The 19,885-nt window shown below is 39.9% G+C and overlaps 1 protein-coding gene across 1 annotated transcript in view; it reads left to right on the top strand.

Moving 5' to 3' along the window:
* The first annotated feature begins 1,366 nt into the window (after positions 1-1,366).
* The window catches only part of okr (DNA repair and recombination protein RAD54-like okr), a 118,856-nt gene continuing 100,337 nt past the window's right edge, over positions 1,367-19,885 (top strand). Inside the window, exons 1-4 of the mRNA XM_067765710.1 lie at positions 1,367-1,459; positions 1,553-2,816; positions 12,470-12,623; positions 18,997-19,140. Coding sequence (XP_067621811.1) covers positions 1,457-1,459; positions 1,553-2,816; positions 12,470-12,623; positions 18,997-19,140 — 1,565 coding nt within the window. The 5' untranslated portion in view covers positions 1,367-1,456. The remainder of the gene's footprint in view (positions 1,460-1,552; positions 2,817-12,469; positions 12,624-18,996; positions 19,141-19,885) is intronic.

The raw sequence follows: 19,885 nt of genomic DNA, 5'->3' as shown, positions 1-19,885 counted from the left end.
ATTTACTAAAAACTAATTCGATAACAAAATATTTTAAATTCAAAGTATAAAATACAAAGTTAATAATTTAACAACAAATAATAAACTCTATAGTACTATGAAAATAGGGCCATAAGTCGCAGAATATAACCTCATAATTCATGATGCAATGCGGAAGCAACCGCTGCACATATATGTAGGTGGTATCTGCCAACGAAATACATGGCTAAATTAAACACAATTATAAAAGCAGCTTTTAAATTTTTACTTACAACAGATTTTCAGCACATTTACTATTTTTTTTTAAACGAATGTTAACAAAAGAAAGTATCAAAAACAAAAAAGTGTACACAATCAACAATTTTTTTTTTAAACTAAAATTTTCAATGCTATTTCAAAATTTTCTATAATATTCTCAAAGTATTTTAAAAAGAAGTTACGTTTCAAATTTTTAGTAGCAATGTGGGAGTTTGGATTGTTAAAAGTACAGGGTGACATAGTGCTACATGGGCAACCTTGTATAATTAAACCATGCTTATAATTGATTCTGCACAAGTAAGAGCTTACCCCGATACAGTATCCAGGGGGTCAATTCCCTAACTGTGAAAAATGTACACTCATTGAAAACTCATTTGCACTCACAATTTACACTTTAAACTTTCATGTGATTTTGGTAGTTATTGTGCACATTGTTTTTCTGAATGATGGCTGAATGTAAAAGTCTATGTCAGTGAGAAAATATTCATCAAACGCCATGAAAACAAAAAAGTCATTCTGTAACAGTGCGCAAGAGTTTTGAATGTCACAATAGCGTACACTGGCTGCCAAGAAAACTCACGGAGTTTTTATCAGTGAGTTATATTATGAGAAGTTTTCTCTATTTTATTGTATGTGTATTTTTTCCAATGTGTGGCCTGTTGCTATGTGTCTTTTGTTCCGTTATGCTCATTTAAAATTGTTCCGTTTTTTTTCACTTTTTTATTTTATTTTCCTGTTATGTGGCGTCACGCCATTCGAATACTTCCTGTTGGGAGTGCAAAAGCTTTCCCTAACTCTAGTTTAGGGAAGCTTTGCACATCCCAACTCCGACAATTCACCAGAATGGAGTGCGGGTGCAACCCTTAGGTCCATTTTAGATTTCGGCTTAACCAATTCAAGCCCAAAATTATTTGGGTGAGCCGAGGTTAGCACTGCACTACCACTCCGATGAAAGGACAAGAACGGAAAAGCGGATTATACTTATCTGGAGAAAATGGCAGGGTGCCTTGATAATTGTAAGCAAATACCAATCACTTTTACTCTCTCTACGCTTTGAAGCGACCAAAGCGTTTATGTTAACTCACTATTCTATGCAAGTCTGCTTTTATTGTGACTCATGAGTTCACCTCTAAATTTCACCATGATTTTGGGCGATCTCGAGTTGAAGAACAGACTTCGTGAATTTTGAAGTTAAAAAAGTTCAAATTTAGAACACAAAATGGTAAGTATAAATAAATACCATAGTTGTAATCATTGTGAACTTCAAAATAATACTAAATAATGATTGTAATTAAGGAGTTATATATTTTTACAGCGTCGTAGTTTGGCTCCAAGTCAAAATCGGTCTTTAAAGTTACGACCAAACTGCGATTTTACGCCTCCACTGCAGAATCAACGAAAACGAAGTTGTCAAGAAAAGGCTGTTTTAATTGAAACTGATGTGCTTCGGCCAGTGCCATTAAGTGAATATGAACAAGCTATTGCTAAAATTCTCTCACGACCTTTTAAAGTTCCTATTGCTAACTATGTACCAGAATACAATGGTGGAAATCGTTGTCTGGGAATGCGCCGTAGCAGCGTCAGAAAATCATTGCACGATCCTTTCGCATGCAATGCCTTGGTATTGTATGTACCACCTAATTACACAGAACATGAACGATTGACATTAGATCCAAACAAAATTCAAGTACATGTTGTTGTTGATCCTTTATTAAGCAATGTTTTGCGACCACATCAACGCGAAGGAGTACGTTTCATGTATGAGTGTGTCGAAGGATATCGCGGTTCATTCAATGGTTGTATTATGGCAGACGAAATGGGCTTAGGAAAGACGTTGCAATGTGTGACATTGGTATGGACCTTACTTCGCCAGGGTCCATTTTGTAAACCGACAATTTCAAAGGCAATCATTGTATCACCTTCATCATTGGTTAAAAATTGGGAAAAAGAATTCAACAAATGGTTACATGGGCGATTGCACTGTGTTGCAATTGAAGGTGGTGCTAAAGAAGATACTATACGTTGCCTGGAGCAATTTGTAGTCGATAGTGGTCAACGTTGTGGAGCGCCAGTTCTTTTAGTAAGCTATGAAACGTTTCGCATTTATTCAAATATACTATGTCGCAATGAAATGGGAATGGTTATATGTGATGAAGGGCACCGTTTGAAGAATAGTGACAATCTCACGTATCAAGCTTTAATGGGATTGAAAACGAGGAGACGTGTTTTACTTTCTGGTACGCCAATACAAAATGATCTGACTGAGTATTTCAGTTTGGTAAATTTTGTGAACCCGGATATGTTGGGTACAGCTGTAGATTTCAAACGAAATTTCGAAAATGCTATATTACGTGGTCAAAATGCAGATTCAACCGATAAAGAAAGAGAACGTGCCGTAGGAAAAACACAAGAACTTATTAGTCTAGTAAATCAATGCATTATACGACGCACGAACCAAATATTAACCAAATACTTGCCAGTTAAGTTTGAAATGGTAATATGTGCTAAACTTACTGAAATGCAAATGCTACTGTACACGAACTTTATAAAATCGGATAAAATCCGAAGAAGTTTGGCGGGTAAGTTAAAAAAATTGTGTAAATTTTTTGCTCCCTTTTTGAATTTATGTACCCAGTGGTGATGACATACAAGATATCAGGGGTTACAAATAATAGGAAGATTCGACAAGACCTGCAGGGTGTGTTGCTTGTACGGATTGTTTATATCCTACTACAAAATATGCAAGACTATGAAACATGGTGAATTCATGGTGAGATCACTGTACGAATACTTGCGTAAAGCGAAACAAATTTAACCCGTTTAATTTAATTTTTTTAGAAGTTAAAAACAAATGTTTAATACAGAAAAACTAATGAATGAATGTTCGCATGCATGGGGCAAATCAAAGATCCGCAAATACCTATAGCGCTCATAATATACGGCAGGGGTCGACTGCTTATACGCTTCCAAAAATATCGGGATAGGTATGGAACTACGCGACGTGAGAGTTATTTTACTCAGTAAAAGGTATCGAGTATACTTTTTCCAAGTCTGTACTACGCAACTTTTACCAAAAGTTAAGAAACGTTCTATTTTTTTTTAATGAGAGCGTATATTTTAAATTTAGTAGAAAGATAGGGAAGTTTAAAGTTCAGGCGAATCCAAATATAACATGTGTGCCCTCATACTTTCACATCAAAACTTGATATCTCCGAAATCTACCAACCTTAGTGAAAGTATTGTTCCTGGCGCTTCAGGCAGCCGGTTCTATGTACCGGAGCAACTCGGGATTTCATTTCAGTGTAACCCCATTTGTTGCGTCCCTCCCACAAATTATCATCCTCCTAGCAGATCCTTGCACCGGGACTGCGGCATATTCTCCTGCTCCGCTTAGGTATCGAACGCAATCCAGGAGCTGTACCTGATCCCGGTCCAGAGAAATGGTTTTGCTGCGTTTGCCGGAAAAGAATCTTTTTATGTCGGTCACACTCATGTCAGTGTGTGAGTAAGGGATGGCTATACCGGACGGGATGTTCTGGGCTAGACCCAAAACCCGTGTCCCGTAATCTTTACAAATCTTTTGCGCCACCTTGCTGTTCACGTCCTGTAGTCTGCTCCTCAGAAGCCTGGGCATCCCAACAGACATCTGATTGATGAGGCCATACCTCCCAGGTGCTTAAGAGGGCATGAACCTATTCATCCCAATGTGTCCAGTCTGATGTTTATCCATATTGCTTGGAAAGTTATAATAATATTTTAAACCCATTTATTGATAAAGAGACTGTTCTTCATAGTCTTCTTGCATTGAAACCGATATCTTCACCGGGTCCAGTTGGTGTTCCTAGTTGTGTACTTAAGTACTGTGCTGTCAGCTTATCTGAGTCTATCTTTAAATTATTTAAACTATCTCTGGAATCCGCATCATTCCCATCTATTTGCAAACAATCGTTTATTAGACTGGTATAATGTTTGGATTCCGTATTTTTTTGTTGTAATCTGTAATATGTTCTCTGAACCTCGTTCTTATATGCCGTCCTGTTGTTGTTGTAGCAATGCTCGCCCCACCTAATAGCCGCGACCGATCACAAATTGTCATCAATATCCTCTAACGGGAGTCCAAGGAAACTTGCCGTTTCAACAGGGGTGGACCATAAGGAAAGGGGTGTTAGAGGCGTTGGTTCCACATTACAATTGAAGAGATAGTTGGTGTCATGTGAGGACACATTGCAAGCGGGGCATACATTTTGTATGTCGGGGTTGATTCTGGATAGGTAAGAGTTTAACCTGTTACAGTATCCAGAACGAAGTTGAGCAAGAGTGACACGCGTTTCCCTGGGGAGTATGCGTTCCTCTTCCGCGAGTTTTGGATAATTTTCTTTAAGTACTGGATTCATCGGGCAATTCCCGGCATAAAGGTCCGGCCTGTTTATGGAGTTCACCAAGGACCTGCTTGTGTTTTTTCACTTCATACCGCTGGGTTCTCAGGTGCCGTATTTCCTCAAAATGCTTACGGAGATGACTCCTTAAGCCCCTAGGCGGTGCTGATTCATCAATCAGATATCTGTTGGGATGCCCAGGTTTCTGGGTATTCAACAGGAACTGTTTGGTCAGCATCTCATTTCTCTCCCTGATGGGGAGTATTCTCGCCTCATTATGCAGATGGTGTTCTGGGGACATAAGAAGACAGCCCGTGGCGATTCTGAGAGCAGTATTTTGGCAGGCCTGTAGTTTCTTCCAGTGGGTGATTTTTAGGCTTGGCGACCATATGGGTGACGCGTAGCACGTAATCGGCTGGCTAATTGCTTTGTATGTAGTCATGAGCGTTTCTTTATCTTTTCCCCAGGTACTGCCAGCGAGGGATTTGAGGATTTTGTTACGGCTCTGAATTCTCGGAACAATTGCGGCTGCGTGTTCACCAAAATGTAGATCCTGATCAAACGTCACACCCAAGATTTTGGGGTGTAGGACAGTCGGTAGCGTAGTGCTATCGACGTGGATGTTCAAAATGGTCGACATTTGGGACGTCCATGTTGTAAATAAGGTCGCGGAAGATTTAGTCGGTGATAATGCCAGGTTTCGCGAGGCGAAAAAACTGGAGAGATCAGGGAGGTATCCGTTTATTTTATTGCATAGCTCATCGATCTTTGGGCCTGGGCCTGTGGCCATTATTGTGCAGTCATCGGCGTAGGAAACGATTGTGACTCCTTCCGGTGGTGAAGGTAGCTTAGATATTTAGAAATTAAACAAAAGTGGGGATAGGAGACCACCCTGTGGCACCCCTTGTTTGATTCTCCTTGGTTTTGATGTTTCGTTTCTAAATTGCACCGATGCCTGCCGACCACCCAGATAATTTGCGGTCCACCTTTTAAGACATGGGGGAAGGGTAGACCCTTCCAGGTCTTGCAGTAACAAGCCATGGTTGACCGTATCAAAAGCTTTTGATATGTCTAGCGCTACGAGTACTGTTCTTTGGTGGGGGTATTGATTTAAACCGCAGTTTATCTGGGTGCTAATGGCATTTAGCGCGGTGGTAGTGCTATGGAGTTTTCTGAAGCCATGCTGATGAGAGGCTAGCTGCAAATTTGCTTGGAAATAAGGGAGCAAAATGGCTTCAAGCGTCTTTGCTACTGGCGATAGGATAGATATCGGACGATACGACTCTCCTATGTTAGCTGGTTTCCCAGGCTTTAGTAGCGGGACCACCTTGGCCATTTTCCATTTATCGGGTATGACAAAAGTGGAAAGAGACAGGTTGAAGACATGCGCTAAATATGTGATACCCTCTTTCCCTAGGCTTTTAAGCATCGGCATGGCTATGCCGTCTGGGCCCACTGCTTTGGATGGTTAAGCGCGACCAATGGCGTCCTCAACCTCTTTAGCGGTGATGGTGATTGGTGACGCGCTGAATTTGTGTTTATGTGCGTGTCTATTGGCTCTCCGGCTATCTTTGTCGACCGTAGGATGCATTATATATTGTCGGCAGAAAGCGCTCGCGCATTTTTTCGCATCCGACAGCACTTTGTTGCCAAAGGCGATGGAAACTTTGTCTTTGTGCTTAGTCGGATTCGATAGGGACTTTACGGTGGACCAAAGTTTACCCACACCGGTAGAGAGGTTACAACCTCTTAGGTGCTCCTCCAATTTCGCACGCTTGTGTTCGTCCACAAGCAATCTGATGCGTTAGTTTATATCCCTTATTTGGGGGTCGCCTGGATCAAGCTGTCTTATAAGGTCACGTTCTCTCGCTAAGTTTGCGGCCTCCGCCGGGAAGTAAGGCCGGATTTCGGGAATTCTCCCGGCGGGAATGAAACGCGCCGAGGCGGATTCAATGACCTTACGGAAGGCACACTCCCCTTGGCGGGCATCAGTCGGGATAGGGAGGGCAGCAAATCGGTTGTCTGTAAAAGATTCTTCCCACTTTCCTTTTTTTGAAGTTTATGAAAGTGCGTTTTTCGGTGACGATGAAGTCGGCGGTACGCTCGAGCGAAATAAGTATAGGCAGGTGGTCGGATGCCAATGTTACCATCGGCTGCCAGTTGACGCAGTTTACGAGTTCTGCGCTCACGATTGAGATATCTGGCGAACTGTGACAGCTTCCTACCATACGTGTGGGGGCGTCTCCGTTTATTGTGCAGAACGTCGTTTCTTCTATTTGATCCGCCAACATCTCACCCCTACTGTCCGCCCGCAAGTTTGAGTGCCATAGATCATGATGGGCATTGGTTCCCAAGGCAGTCGGTTCTATGTACCGGAGCGACTCGGGATTTTTCCCGACCAAGGACTGTCATTTCAGTGTGACCCCATTTAATTTGTTTCGTCCCTCCCACAAATTGTCATCCTCCCAGCAGCTCCTTGCAGCAGGACTGCACCATACTCTCTTACTCCGGGAAGGCATCGAATACAATCCGGGCCCGTCTCCTGACCCCGGTCCTGAGAAATGGTTTTGCTGCATCTGCCGGAAAAGAATCTTTTTAGGACGGTCATACTCTGTTCAGTGTGTCTCGTGCAAGGGATGGTTGCATCGGACAGGTTGTTCTGGGCTTGATCCCAAAACCCGACGTCCACGTAACTTTTATAAATCTTTTGTGGATCCTTGCTGTTCACGCCCAATGGCGTCCCGTAGTCTACGCCTAAGCGCCCCCCGTAAGGTGCCTTCCGTAAGGTCATTGAATCCGCCTCGGCACGTTTCATTCCCGCCGGGAGAATTCCCGAAATCCGCCCCACTTCCCGGTGGAGGCCGCAAACTTAGCGAGAGAACGTGACCTTATAAGACAGCTTGATCCAGGCGACCCCCAAATAAGGGATATAGACCAACGCATCAGATTGCTTGTGGATGAACACAAGCGGGCGAAATGGGAGGAGCACCTAAGAGGTTGTAAAATCTTGGGTGTGACGTTTGATCAGGATCTACATTTTGGTGAGCACGCAGCCGCAATTGTTCCGAGAATTCATAGCCGTAACAAAATCCTCAAATCCCTCGCTGGCAGTACCTGGGGAAAAGATAAAGAAACGCTCATGACTACATACAAAGCAATTAGCCAGCCGATTACGTGCTACGCGTCACCCATATGGTCGCCAAGCCTAAAAATTACCAACTGGAAGAAACTACAGACCTGCCAAAATACTGCTCTCAGAATCGCCACGGGCTGTCTTCTTATGTCCCCAGAACACCATCTGCATAATGAGGCGAGAATACTCCCCATCAGGGAGAGAAATGAGATGCTGACCAAACAGTTCCTGTTGAATACCCAGAAACCTGGGCATCCCAACAGACATCTGATCTGTCTGATGAACCAGCACCGCCTAGGGGCTTAAGGAGTCATCTCCGTAAGCATTTTGAGGAAATACGGCACCTGAGAACCTAGCCGTATGAAGTGAAAAAACACATACTTAAAGAAAATTATCCAAACTCGCGGAAGAGGAACGCATACTCCCCAGGGAAACGCGTGTCGCTCTTGCTGAACTTCGTTCTGGATATTGTAACAGGTTAAACTCTTACCTATCCAGAATCAACCCCGACATACAAAATGTATGCCCCGCTTGCAATGTGTTCCCACATGACACCAACCATCTCTTTAATTGTAATGTGGAACCAACGCCTCTAACACCCCTTTCCTTATGGTCCACCCCTGTTGAAACGGCAAGTTTCCTTGGACTCCCGTTAGAGGATATTGATGACAATTTGTGATCGGTCGCGGCTATTAGGTGGGGCGAGCATTGCTACAACAACAACAACAACAGAGATGTAGATGTTGATGATTTCTAGGTTTGCATCGCCTGACCGGATAGATAGGCCTTGACGTTCTAAGACATTGTCCCTGCGGTCGATGCCAGGATCAAATATATTGCACAGAGTGGTGTATGATAAACGCGAGGCCGCCTCCATTTCCGCTCTCGCGGTCTTTCCTGTGGACATTATACCCAGAGCAGGTCTGCAATGCAGATCTTGCTGTGAGCTTAGTCTCTTGAATCGCAGCAATGCGGATGTTGTGCCGCTTCATGAAATCGACTATCTCCGTAATCTTCCCAGTTAGTCCATTACAGTTTAACTGCAGAATTCTGAAGTGCATAAGGGGAGACGCCGCCACTCTGGGGTTAAGTGACGGGTGACTACGCCTGGGTTGTGGAAGGCCAGGACGCAATTGCTGTTATGGCCCTGGGACTGGGCGTCCTTGGGCAGGCATTGGGGTACCCGGATGATTTGGGTTTGCGACCTGGCAACATGGCGCGATGAAACCCGTCGCTTAGGCGTAGACTACGGGACGCCCTTGGGCGTGAACAGCAAGGAGCACAAAAGATTTATAAAAGTTACGTGGACGTCGGGTTTTGGGATCAAAAGATTTATAAAAGTTACGTGGACGTCGGGTTTTGGGATCAAGCCCAGAACAACCTGTCCGATGCAACCATCCCTTACACGAGACACACTGAACAGAGTATGACCGTCCTAAAAAGATTCTTTCCGGCAGATACAGCAAAACCATTTCTCAGGACCGGGGTCAGGAGACGGACCCGGATTGGATTCGATGCCTTCCCGGAGTAAGAGAATATGGAGCAGTCCTGCTGCAAGGAGCTGCAGAGAGGATGACAATTTGCGGGAGGAACGCAACAAATTAAATGGGGTCACACTTAAATGACAATCCTTGGTCGGGAAAAATCCCGTGTCGCTCCGGTACATAGAACCGACTGCCTTGGGAAGTGAGTACAGACTCCTCGTTATTAGTAGTTAAAACGCATATTATGTCATCCACGTATCTAGCATAAAATGACACGCCTAATTTTGACTTCAGCTCCTGTAGGGTTATTCACATACAAGAAAAAGGCCGACGTCTTAACGTACTCGAAAACATGGAAATCTACAAACAGAAAACATTCGACGGTAGAATAATAAATGAACAGATAAACACAATTTCTGACACAATATTTGAGCCTTTAAAACTTGTTTACAAGAAACAAAGTAATCACATAGGTACAACAGAAAAACACACAACAACAAGTAAACCCAAAAACAAGTAACGCACCAAAACAACAAACTCATAAAGAAGGCCAAACGCCTAAAATTACGGATTTTTACCTGCCTCAGACAGCCGCACAAATCGATTAGTAAACCACCCTCAGTTCTGAATGAACACACACCTACACATAACTAAATATACACAAGCATCAATTATGACAATACCTGCTCATGTACCTACGAACTATAAATAGATGACAAACGACAACAACAGATCAGAACGAAAATCGACACTGATGATGGCACAACGCCGAAACCGGTTTGTCTCAAAACCAAATTTGACAAGGGATGACGGAAAATCGTTCCAATATACATCATTTTATTTTATATCCAAATACTAAAGGCCATAATTCTGCAAAACTGGAAAGTTATACTAACGGCTTCTTGGCGCCACGCCAATTTTACAAAACTTTTATTTAATTTTAAGTTTGCGTACTTGGCTGCACCACATCACTACTAAGCTGATGTAGGTATCAGTATAATTTAGTTATATCTTAGACTTTGAAAACATTTTTTTTAAATGAAGGGAAGTCGACATCCGATACTCCACTACGTTGAGCTTCAACGACAACTTGTCGTGTAGAATGATTCCTAGATATTTTGTGCAGGGCCCCTCCTAACTTAGGCATAGTCCAATTTGGGACCATGTACCTCTTAGTCATATATGTAATACTCCTATATTGCTAATACAAAATGCTCGCAATCAATTCTGAATTCGAAATCAAAACAAGACATCCTACGAAATTTTTGTGATAAGAAAACATTTTAATGTATGTACTTTCGATTATTGAAAACAAAAACAAAAACACTTAAACAGCAATATATCGGCACTCTGATGAGCGTATCTAGCCTGTAGTAGCTATATAGGGGTATTACATGTATGCTGTTAGTATACAACACCATATCCGTCTCCTCCACATTGGCGTCAACCCGACATTAGATGCCCAGGTATGTATATCCTATAGCGCCCAATCCATCAAAGAGCAATATTTTTTTTTTTTAAGTTTGACGGGTCACTTATCGAACGGCCAGAGCAGTTGGTTGATAACCAGCGTTCACAGCAGAGGTGATAATACCCGGCACTGCGGCGTGCCCCTGTGCAGTTCTCCAAGAGTGCGGTACATGATTCAGTCTTATGCACCCATCGATTATTGTTTCTTCCACGTTCGCTCTACTCGAAATTTGTAGCATGACAAGTCCCGGCGATTTAAACTTAGAGAAAATCTTCACCGCCCATCTGATCCTTGGTATCGGTGTTGTTGTTGTTGCTGTAGCAATGTTTCGCCCCACCTAATAGCTGCGACCGGTCACAAATCGTCATCAATATCCTCTAACGGGAGTCCAAGGAAACTTGCTATTTCGACGGGGGTGGACCATAATGGAAAGGGTGATAGAAGCGTTGGTTCCACATTACAATTAAAGAGATGGTTGGTGTCATGTGGGGACACATTGCAACCGGGCATACATTTTGTATGTCGGGGTTGATTCTGGATATGTAAGATTTTAACCTGTTACAGTATCCAGAACGAAGTTGAGCCAGAGTGACTCGCGTTTCCCTGGGGTTCTTCCCTGCGTTCCTCTTCCGCAAGTTTTGGGTACTGTTCCCCGAGTACTGGATTCACCGGGCAATTCCCGGCATAAAGGTCTGACGCCTGTTTGTGGAGTTCACCAAGGACCTGCTTGTGTTTTTCTTGCTTCATACGGCTGAGTTCTCAGGTGCCGTATTTCCTCAAAATGCTTACGGAGATGACTCCTTAAGTCCCTAGGCGGTGCTGGCTCATCAATCAGATGTCTATTGGGATGCCCAGGTTTCTGGGTATTCAACAGGAACTGTTTGGTTAGCATCTCATTTCTCTCCCTGATGGGGAGTATCGGTATCGGTCATCAAGCCCGGCACTGCACGCTCTGTGATCGAGGCGTAAATGCTGTCTGCCGGCTCTTGTGTATCATTCCGAGATAGGAAATGTGTCGAAAAGAGCCCCAAGGGACCCTTCACTACTATGTGACCATTCCTCGTTTTTTTCTTTATTAGTCCACCATGGCGGATTTGCTTTTCCTCTAAATTTACTTAGAAGGCAAGCTCTGTTATGCCATCGTAGGCGTCTCTGATAGAAAGTCATTGGACTCCTCCAGTTCCCTAATATGGGCAACCTCTTTGTGTTGTTCCAGGTTTTTTTCTACATGTTTCGTTGTAACTCCTTCGGTTTTTTCACTTCTTGAAAAGTGACAACGTTAAACTCGGCTAGCTTTAACTGCAGTTCAAATTCGCACTAAAAAAACGACTCTAAGCACCAAATGTTGCACGCTTCAACTCTAGCCAATTTTAATTTTATTTAAACTTGCACTGAATAACCGGTTAAAAACGCAAATCCCATTGAACAGATATTGTTTGTGGGAGCTATGTTTCTTTGACCTGCTATGCTATACAAGTCTAATTGGCCCTTTGCACTCACTGACAGTCAGTCGACTTCAAGAAAATGCAGTGATGTAATCGCATTGTCCATTTGTCATCATCAAAAAAATTGAGCTAGATTTAAATGATATCTTTTGAGTCTATATAGAAAACCAACTTTTGTCGCGTGCAAGGAGCCTTGGGCAGTCAAAAAGACTATCCGTATAAAATAAATTATCTATAAATCTATTTCTCCAATTTAAAAACCAAGTCACCACTGGGTAAATAATGTTCCGCTTTACCTAAACTTCCACTCTTGTTCATATTAGACTGCAATGAAAAAACTACTTTAACTGCGCTTACTGACATAACGACATTGAAAAAACTATGTAGTCATCCGGATTTAATATATGAAAAAGTTTTGGCACGAGAAAATGGTTTTGAAAACTCAAGCAACATCTTTCCTGGCAATTATAACCCAAAGTAAGTTTGAGTTTAGTAAAACACCATGTAAACAGAATTCAGAACTTTTTGCATATCATCTGTCAGCATAGCATTTCCAACGTGATGTATATTTTTACAATAAAGCAAAATAGTACAATTGGCAAACCTGTAGTGGAATTAACTTATAACGATGCGATTTGTCGAGATTTTAATTAACGATTTTGTCGCTTGCCTTATCGATTGTACTATTCACTAACTTAGTTTTAACGACTCGAAATAAATGACATTTAAATTTCGTTTTAATAGTAGAAAGGTGGCAGCACAGCTTAACGAAACCTAAAAATTGCGAAAAGCACAAATGAATGCCAAAAATAAATAGATTCCGCATACTAACTGCTTTTATTGTGCAAGTTTTTACCTATTTTAACAAAAGGTACGTAAATGCGGTATTAATTTCTTTTTCCGGTAATTCTTTACTTTAGCTCACAACTGCTAAAACTCATCCAAAAATATCGGGAGTAGTGTCAAAAGACGCGTTTTGTTATTTCTGTCAAAAGATATTTCCACAAATCCGAAAAATGGCCCCGGAGGGCTCCGAAACCGGGGGCGGGATCCATAGTATTTTTACGCGGAACACCTGTCTGCATTGGTGGCCTTCGGCCGCGCTTATAAAAAATTACCCTGGGTGGATCCAACACCAGTTTGAAGACCAAATCTATATCCGCGCAAAACACTTTTACCCATAGTTTTTCTCAGGCATGCATAACCAACGAACCGATATCATTTCGTTACGATAATTAACGTTAATAAACGAAACAAAGTCATTTCGTTTCGTTTATTAACGTTAAGAACGTCAAATTAACGAAATGATTATGTTGATTATTAATTTCAAACTATGCTGGCAAAGCTGATTGATGGCGGAGTCATTAAAGGTGAAAGCATTAGCCAAGCTGATTGCAACTTTTCTCATGAAAATTTTAAATTTTGTTTGCAAATATCTCTGAAAAGTAATAAAATTTCCAATTTCCGCTTTCGAATTCCTGATCCTGGGTCCAAAGTGCGTCTTTAGACACCTCTCCTGATAATTTTGTTTTAGCAGTTGTGAGCAAAAGTAAAGAATTACCCTTTTACCTCTCTGTTGATTTCGCAGTTATTCTTGTACCCCTTAATTAACCATCAAGTTAGGAAATAATATCATGAGCCAAGTCTGTGGTTAGTCGGTACAGCTTTCGAAACTCCATTGCATTCAAGTGGAATGGGTTATCTACTTCTCTAAGAAGGTGTCTGTCCACTGGCGATGGACTTAGTAATTCTTCATCTTGTGATAAAACGTATTCTAAATACTCAAATGCTATTTGATTTATAAATAAAGCTGATTTTCGTGTTTGAAAGTATTTAATTAAAGTTCCGATTTTCTTTTTTAACTAAAATTGCCAGATATATTAATTTCGTGATTTTTAACGCAGCCAATTTACTTGCCGTTTATTTAACAACACAGCTGATCGTCGATAAAGAAATATCTACATAAAATAGTTACTGAATATCGAAATCGTTATAATTATCGATTGGCAAATAAAACGATGGCAAATATCGTTATAAAAGTTAGTGAATTCCACTACTGATCTAAAGACTGTTTTTTATTTGCGTGTTTCGAAAACCATATTTTTCAAACAAACTCATGCTCATGAGCAGAATGTTTTATTTGTTTAATGTAAGCAATATATTTTGCTTAAATTTTTGGTAAGATTCAATCATGAAAATACAATTTGTGTAGCATACATATTTGCAAATTGTTTTTTGAGTTCTAACAAACATGCGTGCATACATCAACAACATTGTTGACCACTGATTTAAATTTAAATTAATCAATCAAAAAGCAGCAGCTATTTTAAAACTGCTAACGACTGGACTAGCTGAAAACACGTTCAGAAGGTCTACTAAAGGGGGTGACTGCCAATTGGTAGGATATCACAATGTTAAAAGTGTCAGTTGAATGCGCTGAGAAGGAACAGAATCCCAACAAGTACCGTCTCTTACTGCAATAGTTCTGCGCAAGTTCGGAACTAGTGTGATTCCCAGCAGGGTTTTTATGGCTGATATAAGTAGAAGAAAATTTTTCTAACGGAGTCGCCCCTCGGCAGTGTTTGGCAAGCACTATGAGTGTACTTCTGCCATGAAAACCTCTCAGTGAAAACTCATCTGCCTTGCAGATGCTGTTCGGAGTCGGCATAAAACAAGTTCTGGTCGCGCCAATTAGTAAGAAAAAATTCAAGGACCACGACGCAAATTGGAAGAGAAGGTCGGCCTAAAATCTCTTAGGAGGTTATCGCGCCTTGCATTTATTTTTTTTTTTTTTTTTAAGTAGCCTTAGAATTTGATTTTCTAGTAACAGAAGTATGTAAACTTCAGGTCGTTCTTGACCTTTTTTCGTAAAACTTTCTCTGAAGCATTTCATGTTTTTAATGATACTTGCTCAGGGTATGAACCGGGGACTTTCAGTATGGTGAGCGCACCATGGCGAGTGAAGTATTGCCAGTTTTATTGATTTGTCCTGGATATACGAATGAAGGAATGGCATCATCATCGAAATTTTGGCATGATAGGTCACTAGATTTTTTCAAAATTATTTTTGGGACAGAAAGTTTGAAAACCACTGCTCTAGTCAACTTTAACTGGGGTTTAAACTCGCACTGAAAAAGCAGTCCCAAATATGAGGTTTACTGAATCTCAATAGACAAAGTTTATAATGGAGACATGGGCCCGTAGTCATAGTCGAAATAAAATAGAGTTTTATTGGTTTAAACATGGTTCTAAATTAAATATCATTTTAAGTCTGTTATAGTCCACTTAAACACTATTTTATCTCTAAAAAAGTATTTTAAATTTAAAATGACATGAGCGCGATTTTAATTTTTTAAAATAGGTTTTAAGTTGGTGGTCTGCTGTCAAAAGTTGCGAGAAATTAAACAATTTGCTATTTAAACGCGATGAACTTAAATGGAAGTGAAAAAAGGCTTCCCCGACAAGCAAATATACATGAGGAACTAACTTATTATATCTAGAATGCGTATTAATATGTTTGTGACGAAAATTACACAATCTTAAAATGTGCGATAGCTACTTGGCTTCACATATGCGAACTTTAATTAAGACTATTCCGCATTCATATATATTTGTGAGTTTTGATATTTTAGTATATTTTGAAGAAAAAGTAGCATCCTATACTGATTTTGGCATTAAACTTAGAAATAAATTTTCAATGGAAGGAATTATTTACCACAGGCGTCGATTTTTAATACATGTAAAAAAATTTCGAGAGAGGTGTCAAATGACGCGTTTTAATTTCGGAAGCAATAACCCGAAGGCGGCAAAGTAATACTTTTACTGTCAAGATACTTTTCCAAAAAAAAAGATTTCAAGACTTTCATGTGCTTCATGTAATTTTGGTGATATTGTTGTACACAGAAAAGAATTAACTAAAAAGGCGTTTTGCGCTAATACAATTTTCACCAGTTTCGCAGCCGTTTGAAGGTAATGATTCGGTTTTTTGTGAATATCTATTAATAAAAGAACCATTTCTTATTTCCATCTTCTAATTATTGAATTACATTACAGAATTCTTGAACTCAACTCTGCCGGAATTTCCTGAAATAAAACACAGAATACAACAAGAATTAGCAACAAAAATTTTAAGAACTGCTTGGTACGGGCGCTGTTGTACTACTTCCCTCCTTTATCACCCTCTTAGTCTATGTCATGATCGACTTGAGTTCAATGATTTTCTAATTTAAAAGGGACTTATACTGTTTTCACACAGAAAATTAATGATCTCATTTCACCTTCTAATGAAATCGTAAATTTTTGTTTTCACACAGAAGTAACTGCTCGATTAGTATGAAGGATGAAATGTCAAGCGAATAAAATGACAATGCTATATGACAGACAATCATGGCGAAACGATACAAGGTGGCAGCATGGTGACATACCTACATACATAAATAAGAATTCCATGTACTTTGTTTTTGTAAATTCGATGAAAAAATGTCAAAATCGTACTGCGCCGGAAGTTGATGTATCAAATCAAATAAAAAAAGGTTATAATCAGCTGTACGATGCGGCCACCTTGTATCGTTCCGCCATGCAGACATTAGCTATCATCCGGTGGCAAAATCCTGAGCCAGATAAATAATTTTGCATGTAAATGCAACAACAAAGATTTGAGCCAGATAAATCCAGATAGAAGTCTGGTTCAATTTGTGAGCCAGATAATTTGTTAATTACTTCTTTTTAGGTTGGCAACGCGGCCTTTAATATACCTACTTTTTCAAAAATAGATGTCGCTGCTTAGCCTTTCGCCGTATGAGTTAAATGAAAAACAGCGGCGACATCTGCCTATCACATTTCACGTGTGCGAAAATTTCACGACATCTGCTTCTCAAGTCTCAATGATCCAGAGCATTCCCGTGAGAATTGAGCGTGAGCCGGAGCTGTAAAACTCACTGAAAGACGGCAAATGATATTTACTTTGACAAATGACATTTTTAAGCCCTGAACACACCAAAAACTAAGAAACTGAACGCTCCCAACAGAGTTGCATTGTGCTTTTGACTTCATTACCCTTCAAAAAACGCGAGTACTCTATAAATATTGTAAGGAATACTCCTTTGGGAGTATAGGACTGCTCCAAATCTAATCTGTATTCATACAAAAAATGTGCTCCAATTAACATTGCGATAGGTGATCCCACTCTCGCTTTGTTTGTGAGTATTTCATAGAGTACATACGTGAGAGTACTTTCACTGTAGTACTCCATGGAGCACCCACAGAGGATCATATGCCAAAGTAATAAAGAGGAATTGTGTCGTAAAGAATTATCGAAGTGAATTTAATTTAAAATGAAAGTAAACGAAGAGGGGCAATACAACTTTTATATTTTATACTACGAATATTCTTATGTTATTTAGCATTTGCGTGATAAAGAAACTAATATAATACGCATACGCATACGTGAATAAAGAAACTAATATAATATGTATACATAAAACCAGTGCGCTGTTGCATTTTATCAGAGTTGCCAAAGTAAAATTTTATTATTAGTTATTTGCATGCAATTTTACTTTTGGCAACCCTGTTCGATCGTCATCGTGTCGTGATCACTGTCGTTAAAAAACGAGCAATGATCGGCTGATGGTGGTCCGCAAACGCATTGCAAAGGAGTATTGTTAGAGTACTCCAACATGAATAAAATGGAACACGTAATCCAACAATTTTTGCAGGGTAGGAATTCGATTAGCTACTAATGAAATAATTATAGATTCGAATTTTGTAGGGAAGATTGAGCTCAATAAGCGTCTTAATGTAGAAAACTGCCTTTATTATTCAATAAGCCGTCTGTGTGAAAACAGTATTACACTTTGCAGGTCCATGTCCAATAGCTCAACATTGCAGGTCACTTCTTTCCTATGGAAAATTATACTAAACTCCCTTTATTTATGCTGACTTCGCGAAGACAAACCTAAATTTGATTGAACCTGATTATCATTGAATGTCCTGCATACTTATTAGTATCGAGGTTAGACATATCCCTATTCGGTTTCGGGTCTATTAAATTAAACGGATTTAACGGTAAGGTCACCTAACATTTAAGGTTTGCATCATTTTGGCCGTCACATCTGTCTTAATGCAAACAACTTTTCTTTACAACATTCTTACAAACTATATAAACTATTCAACATTAATCCGAGTGTATGAGTGAATAGCCTTGTTACTTCCTTTGCCTTAAGGAGCCCAAATCCCCCTTAACTACCTATTCGTTTATGTTGCGAGATTTAGATAAATTTTTAAGACCGAAATTAAGTAAATTTTCTTTAAATAAGTATGTTCATGTTCAATTAATAGATTGTGCACTAAATTTTAAATTGACGGCTGATAAAAAACAGCGAATTTTTACAAAGCGTTTGCTAATAATTTTTAAATAGAATTGAATGATAATTATCCGCCACCGGATTATGATCAAAACTCGTTTTCAGGTACTTCTTTGACAATTTTGGTGGTATTGAAAGTTTTTGTCAAGTAAAAAATTACCGCCTTTTATACGTGGAGTCAAGTAACCATGGTTGTAAGAACAGGGTGAACTTTTAAAACTTCTAAAAAATTTCTTCATAGCGCCAACCAATGCGTTTTTTTCATGCGGATACCCTGTCCATGCTTATTTTAGCTGAAAACTGTGTTTAGTATGTCTATGACAGACCAAAATTTTAAATCCCATTTTTAATTTAGGCAAGATTTTAACTAAAGAGTATTTTAGTCAGCGCCTATGATTATGGGCCATGGTATAATGTACAACAATCCTTAACCTTTTATATGTACATTTTTGTATTTGGAAATAATATTCTTTTTTTTTCAAATATAGGGAATTCAGCCCGGAGCTTAGCGGAAAATTCATGCTTCTCGATTTCATGCTGGCTTCGATACGCGCCAATAGTGATGATAAAGTAGTACTTATATCCAATTATACACAAACACTGGAACTATTTGAGAAACTTGCACGTAAAAGGTAAAATAATATTGTACATTTACATCGAGGTGATAAAGCAGTACTTCTTTTTCAAAATATTGCTTTCTGGAAATCTAAAAAATTAGCCTGCAAAAATGGTATCTTTTATACTATGAAAAAGTATAATTTCATGTTTTAAAAGTGGTCTTGCTGAACTACCCACTGGGAAAGTGTATGGCAATCACAACAGCGATTTCTAAAGCCTCGTTTTCATTATGGCATATATGTCGTCAAATGTTGCCAAAATAATGAAAACGGGCTGCCAAATAGTGTCAGTTGCGTTTGCAGTCAGGTTTGACAGCTCACTGTCAGACAAAATGGCATCCAAGTGAAAACGACCAAATTTCAGTTTGCCAGCGCAGTTGGAAACGTTTGACACACAAAACAGATTTGCCAACATGCTGGTAAATCTGTCATTAAACGAGCAATTCTTGTTTGTTTGTATAGCCGAACGATCTCGGGAACGGCTCAACCGATTTAAATGAAGTTTGGCACAGGGATAATGTATCACCTTCTAAGACTTTCTACTTAGGTGTTGCCACTCAGAATGTCTCACAAGGTTGCCACCTATTCGAAATAAAAAAAAAATTGCATGACATATACCAATATGGGTATGAAACGAAAGGTATTTCACTCCGCATTACAATAGGGACATTTTTGAGTAGGGTTGCCATTTAGGGTTGCCACCTATTCGAAATTTAAAAAAATTGCATGAGATATGCTGATATGGGTATCAAACGAAAGG

This window comes from Eurosta solidaginis, chromosome 2, assembly GCF_040869045.1.
Source record: "Eurosta solidaginis isolate ZX-2024a chromosome 2, ASM4086904v1, whole genome shotgun sequence".
Lineage (NCBI taxonomy): Eukaryota > Metazoa > Arthropoda > Insecta > Diptera > Tephritidae > Eurosta > Eurosta solidaginis.
Note: the sequence above shows the minus strand (reverse complement) of the source record. Positions and strands in the feature narration are given on the sequence as shown.